Source organism: Engystomops pustulosus, chromosome 6, assembly GCF_040894005.1.
Source record: "Engystomops pustulosus chromosome 6, aEngPut4.maternal, whole genome shotgun sequence".
Classification (NCBI taxonomy): domain Eukaryota; kingdom Metazoa; phylum Chordata; class Amphibia; order Anura; family Leptodactylidae; genus Engystomops; species Engystomops pustulosus.
In genome coordinates this window covers 140025507-140031500 of record NC_092416.1, presented here as the reverse complement: position 1 = coordinate 140031500, position 5994 = coordinate 140025507, and the positions used below count along the sequence as shown (strand labels likewise).

General features: G+C 40.1%; 1 protein-coding gene across 1 annotated transcript; it reads right to left on the bottom strand.

The window, feature by feature from the left end:
- Positions 1-260: 260 nt before the first annotated feature.
- LOC140064451 (keratin, type I cytoskeletal 47 kDa-like) lies at positions 261-5499 on the bottom strand. Its single transcript, XM_072111380.1, is given in 10 exon segments — positions 261-418; positions 420-463; positions 2575-2609; positions 2744-2964; positions 3718-3843; positions 3933-4094; positions 4214-4370; positions 4504-4586; positions 4780-4908; positions 5232-5499. Coding segments are annotated over 10 exon segments (1323 nt in total). The 5' UTR covers positions 5472-5499; the 3' UTR covers positions 261-292.
- Positions 5500-5994: the final 495 nt, after the last annotated feature.

Here is a 5994-nt window from a genome sequence, read left to right as displayed (position 1 = left end):
ATGCAAGTGCAATGCACGACTGGTTCCCTTTAAGACAACTTGTGACCCAGTAAAACACATTGGGGCAGATTTATCAAGCAGTCTGAAAGTCAGAATATTTCTAGTTGCCCACGGCAACCAATCACAGCTCAGCTTTCATTTTACCAATGGTCATGAATATTTTAAAGGGGAGCTGTTATTGGTTGCCATGGGCAACTAGAAATATTCTGACTTTCAGACAGCTTGATAAATCTGCCCCATTGAATAGGCAGTGATGCAGCTCAGAGATTTTATTGATTCCAGTTCATCACTTTTAAAGACCAAATATCTCCTCCCTGATACTTTTGCCTTGTTGTCTGAGACTTTCTTCATGTGAGGATGAGGACACCACTTTTCCATCTACCACTTCCTCGACAATCGTCCTGACAGTCGTGACTTGTTGTGGTAGAACTTTCTGCTTGTTCCTTGCTGACAATTTTGATATCTGAAGGAAAAACAAATGTTCCGGGTAAGAAGTGATCTGTCATGTAATATAGCAGAAATAATATATACGGAATTAACTACTACATTAAGATTAACTACACTTTCCACCAAATTTTAGAAATCAATAGTGCAAATAATAATGGTAAACTTTATAATAATCTTTATTAAAGAAATATGTTCCTGTGTCCTTTTTCCTCTTCCCTTTCCTTATCATAGCAGTTTATTTAAATCAACTCCATGTTGGTTATCATTGGTTTACCTGGACTTTTTTGGCATAAAAAAGTCTCATTGAGGATTTCCTTCATCTGGTGTTAACATAGAACTACTGCTAGTGCAAAGTCGTACAACACCGTGCAAAGCCAGATAGTCACTCCAGTCCCCTGCTGGTGTATGTGATGGACTTTTCATGCATTTTTGAGACTTTTTGGGGATTTTTTCAAAACAAAATCCCGATTAGAGCAAACAATCATTTATTAAATCTCATGGGCAGCGGAGCAGAGAACATGATAAATAATCCTCCCCCCAGGTATGCATACGACACTGGCAGGTGATCAAATAAAAAACAGATAATGTTCCTAATGACTTAACTCTTTACAGATAGTCTCTGGATAGTCTTATGTCTAGGTATGGAAGGAGTAAGGCCCCTTTCACACTTGCGTTTTTCACGCGCGTGCTCTGCGTGTGCTTTTGACGCGCAGAACTTGCATTGCACTCTGACCCACTGTAATCAATGGGATTTTTCAGACTTGCATTTTTTTCACTCACACATGTGAGTTTTTTTTAACGTGCGTTTAAATCTTGACATGCTCTACTTTTGCAAGTCACCCGCGTGAAAAATGCACCATACAAGTCTATGGAGATGCATCAAAAACGCATCGCACTCTGAGACACATGCAAGTCCAATACAAGTGCAATGCGTTTTTCACGCATCAACTGCCATAGAAAAGATAGAGCTCAGTCCTGAGTCCATTTCACGCACATTATCTGCTCGTGAAAAACGCATTGAAATTGCATTGAAAATGTACGTGAAAAACTGAGACACTGAACAAACTCTGACTGAAAACTGATTGAACTCTGAGGCAAAATGTCAGTTTTTCACTGACCAAACCCTGATCGCTCCCTGATCAAACTCTGACACATCTGCAACGCAAGTGTGGAAGGGCCTTAATCGTCTGTCTGAGGGGAATGGCTCTTAACCGCTCACTGTAGGAGAAGAGCAGACCCATGACACAGAGAAGCTGAATTACTTAATGAAGAATATTACACAGTTTACTATTACCAACTGCTCTATTCATTTCTGAATTAAAGAAAATAGCTTTAAAGGTTTAGCTAGTCTTTATATTAGTTATTGTTCAGCAGTTTTCCTTCTGAAGGCTCTGGCTCCAATTTCTAGTTCTGTCTGAGCTGGTGAGAAATACTTTATGTCTCCTATACATTGACTGCATACAGTTAAGGAGAACGTACCCTCAGAAACATAATCGTGTTTATACAAGATAGTTTGGAGAAATATAAAATGAGGCCCTATTCACATTGTGGCCAAAAAACAAGGAATCTCACTGCACTGTGACCAAGCTTGGCTTTCAGTTGAGAGGGGAGGGGTCAGGAGTGCTCACTCCCCTTCCCTTCTCCACCCGGACCTGAGCTACACCCAGTATCCGGTCTGGGTGAGCACACGGCTGTGTGAATGAGGCCTAACATTTACGTGAATAAAGCACTTGGGTGAGATATATATATTATTTGGCTACAGTAATCCCTGTCTGTATTCTACCTCTCTCCCCCAACCAGTGCTCCTCTATAACCTCTAGGTTTCTGTCTTAATTCTGTAAGATATAGTCCATCTTTCTCTTGCAAGAAAGATTCAGGTTAGATTTCAATGTTTATTAAGGGATGGAAGGAAAAAAGAAGTGGATAAGGAAACACTTTGCTCTAATAAATTATATGACAAAGTTTTGTATATTTACTTGTACCATTGATCTATGAAATGTTTGTGGAAAGGTTGGTGGCTATTTAAGAAGCCACATAATGATATCTTTCAGTTCTAATACATAATATTGTCAAGGTCTGTATCGATGGATCCACCTGCATATATCATTGTAGATGATGGATACTTACTTTTATTTGTTTCCAGTTGTGTAGCAGATAGGATGCTGTTGAAAAAAACAAAGTTACAAACTATTAATATGTGAATGTAACAGTAAAGACAAAAAATCTACATCAAGAATTGACATAAACGACTATAAAATAAATAACATTAACGCAGTGCGTGTTTCCAACTCTTTACCTTGAGTCTTCGCCATCCAGGAGTCTCCTGTAGGTGGCAATTTCCTGCTCCAGTATTGTCTTGATATCAAGTAGTAATGCATACTCCCTAGAATGGTGTTCATAGTCTGACCTCACTTGCTGGAGGTCAAGTTCAATCTGAGAGATGGAATTCTGGATTTTTACAAGTTCAGATCCATATCGATTGTTTGTCTCTGCTAGGGTGCTCTCCATAGCTTGTTTCTGGAAGATTGAAATGAAGAACCATTATTATACCCTAGAGATGATGTCTAGAATATATGTCTAATCAGGGGGGAACTTAAACTCTGTCCTGCCTGAGGTGAGCTATAGAATGGTTTCCCTCTGCCCCATCCTGTAGTAATATATCAGGTTATTTTTTTATTAAGTGGGTTCTTCATGCAGTGTCTTACATTGATTCTGACATTCAGGGGCGTAACTACAGTGGTAGCAGCCGCAGCAGCCATTATGGGGCCTGCAGTGTCAGGGGGCCCCATCATTGAACCAGACACACTAGAGTGGAGGATGTCAACCATTATATACATATTATTCTGCACTTTGTACAGCAAAATATGTATATAACATATATGTGATACATATATGCTGTATGGTGTCTGTATATACTGTATGTGTGTATATATGTTGTATGTTTGTATATAGCACTGTGTGTGTATATACTCTATATGTGTATGCATGAGTGTATAAATGTGTGATTGTGACTAACATGTGTGAGTATCCAAATATGTATCATTTTAAGTGGGAAGGGAGTCCACATTCAGAAGCCTGCTGACATCAGGTATAAAGAGACACTATTTTAAGGGGAAGGTCCTGCTTTGTAGTAGTTAATTGCAATCTTGATGCTCCCCCTCCACCTCTTGCTGCAGGTGGTGCTGCCTGAGGCAAGAGCCTCAACCCGCCTCATGGCTGGTGCACCCCTTTTTCTAGTTATAGGTAGTACAGGAGGACTTGCAGACTCACCATGTGTAGTAGAGACTGTCGCTCAATAGAAAGGCTCTGGAATGAACGTTTCAGTTCTGTGATCTCCTTGCTAGAGGTTTCAACACTGGTTTGGCACACTGCAACTTCCTTATAAAGGTTTTCATTCTATCAGCATAAAAAATTAAATCAGGAATAAGTGCGACTTAGGTAGTTTACCTTAATGCTAAGTCCTCTCTTGTTAACAGCCGACAAACCTGTGCTTGGTACCAGATCTCCATCTCCTGGCGTTTCTTCTCCACCATGTCTTCATATTGCTGTCTCACTTCTGCAAGGATCTTAGATAAGTCCACCGGTTCAGCAAAGTCCACCTCTACATTGACATTTCCTCCATTCTGTACCTTATGAGCAGCCAGTGCCTAAAATAAGGAAGTCCAAGAGAAAATCTAAGCATAAAAGCTACACAGTAGAAACAAATTATTCATAAAAATTACAGGAAGTTTCAAGGTGGACCCAACTAAACACTACTATGATGTACCTCCTCATGGTCCCTCTTCAGAATGATCAGATCCTCCTTCAGGCTTTCTATCTGCAGCTCCAGATCACATCTCTCAAGACTCAGCTGATCAAGGAACTTACGTAGCCCAGTTATGTCCTTTTCTACTCCAAGCCTCATGGCCAGTTCTGTCTCATGTCTAGAAGGCAAAAGATTAACATTAAAAGAACAGTCTTTGCGCTCTGGTCTACTGTCTTAACTATAAGACCTATCAGTCACTTTTTCTTTTTTAACTGTATTATAAATTTGCAAACACAATGCAATAAACTTACTTCATCTTAAAGTCATCGGCAGCCAGTTTTGCGTTATCGATCTGCAATACCAGCCTGGTGTTGTTAGTGGTGGTCTCTGCAATCTAGCATAGAAGGAGTTAAATTGGTGATTAAATTAGCAAAAACAAACCTAAAAAGCAATAAAACATAATGCAAACTAGTTTATGTTACTGTAATAAAAATGTATTACGCTGCCATCTAGTGGTAACATTTGGTACAAGAAATAATTATACTTGCAATCGATGAAGGATACAATAACAATGGATGTAGTATTACCTGAGCCCGTAAGTTGCGAATTGTCACATGGAATCCACTGGTGTCAATAGCGCTGACGGTGGCCTTCTTCTCATAAAACTCACGAATTTTCATTTCCAGGTCGTTATTAGATTGTTCCAAAGAGCGAACCTAGCAATAAACAGTAATACTAACTAAGCGCAAATTTTGTTACTATCTGTAAATATTTGTGTTGGTGTCTTAGAATCAAAAAACGGAAATATCTGTACCAGGCCCACTACCTATAATGTATTTTTTATTTTCCTTATAGACCACACATGGCTGCATCTTTACACCCTTTGCTCTTCATATAAAATGCAATTTAATGTATGTGACTCTGATGGTACCTAGAGCAGTTCAGTTTAGAAAGATAAATGGAAGTGGGAAGTGACACACCATGCCCAGGCATTGCCAACCATACATGAATTACCACGACTATGAGAATTAGTACTTACCCTTTCCAGGTAGGCAGCCAGACGATCATTCAGATTGTTCATTGTCTCCTTGCTATTGCTAGAAAAGAAGCCGGCATCTAGGCCCTCACTAAATGCCGGGGCTCTCACACTGGCCATAGAGACATTGGCTGAAGACATTCTAATGTTGCCAGCTCCTCCTGCCACACTTTGTGCCCGCCGTGTGCCAACCACACTAAATCGATTTCCCTGGTTGATGCTTCGGGTAGAGAACTCCATCATTTTCTTGAGGACAGAAGAGACCAGACAAGAAAAGACTGTGCAGGAGGATGAGCTGAATGAGTAGCCCCCTGTCCTGTATTATATACCCGGTCATGGGGGAGGGCACAGACAACCTGCATGACAACATGTACATAAAACACATTCCAGCCGGTTCACCAGACGTGAAATTCCTGCAACACTACATTTTATTCCACTCAATCCAGAATATCGAGTAAACATGAGTGAAGTTACCTAATTTAGGATGTAGGCATAATGACTGATATCCCAAGAGCTTCTGCAGCAGCTGCCGATGCTGATCAGTTTAGTACTTATGTTGCATATCATATTTGCATTGTATCTATATTGGCGAACTCTGTCCACTGTTACTCTTATAGGATCAAATCACCTGTCGGTCAGGGTGCCCTGGCCTGGGGTAGTCCCATGGCGGCCACAAAACAGCCGCATTGAGCAGAAATTGTAAGTAAATGAAGCTTTATCTCTCTATAATAATGTTTTAATATATATCGTGTTTAACACTATTCAA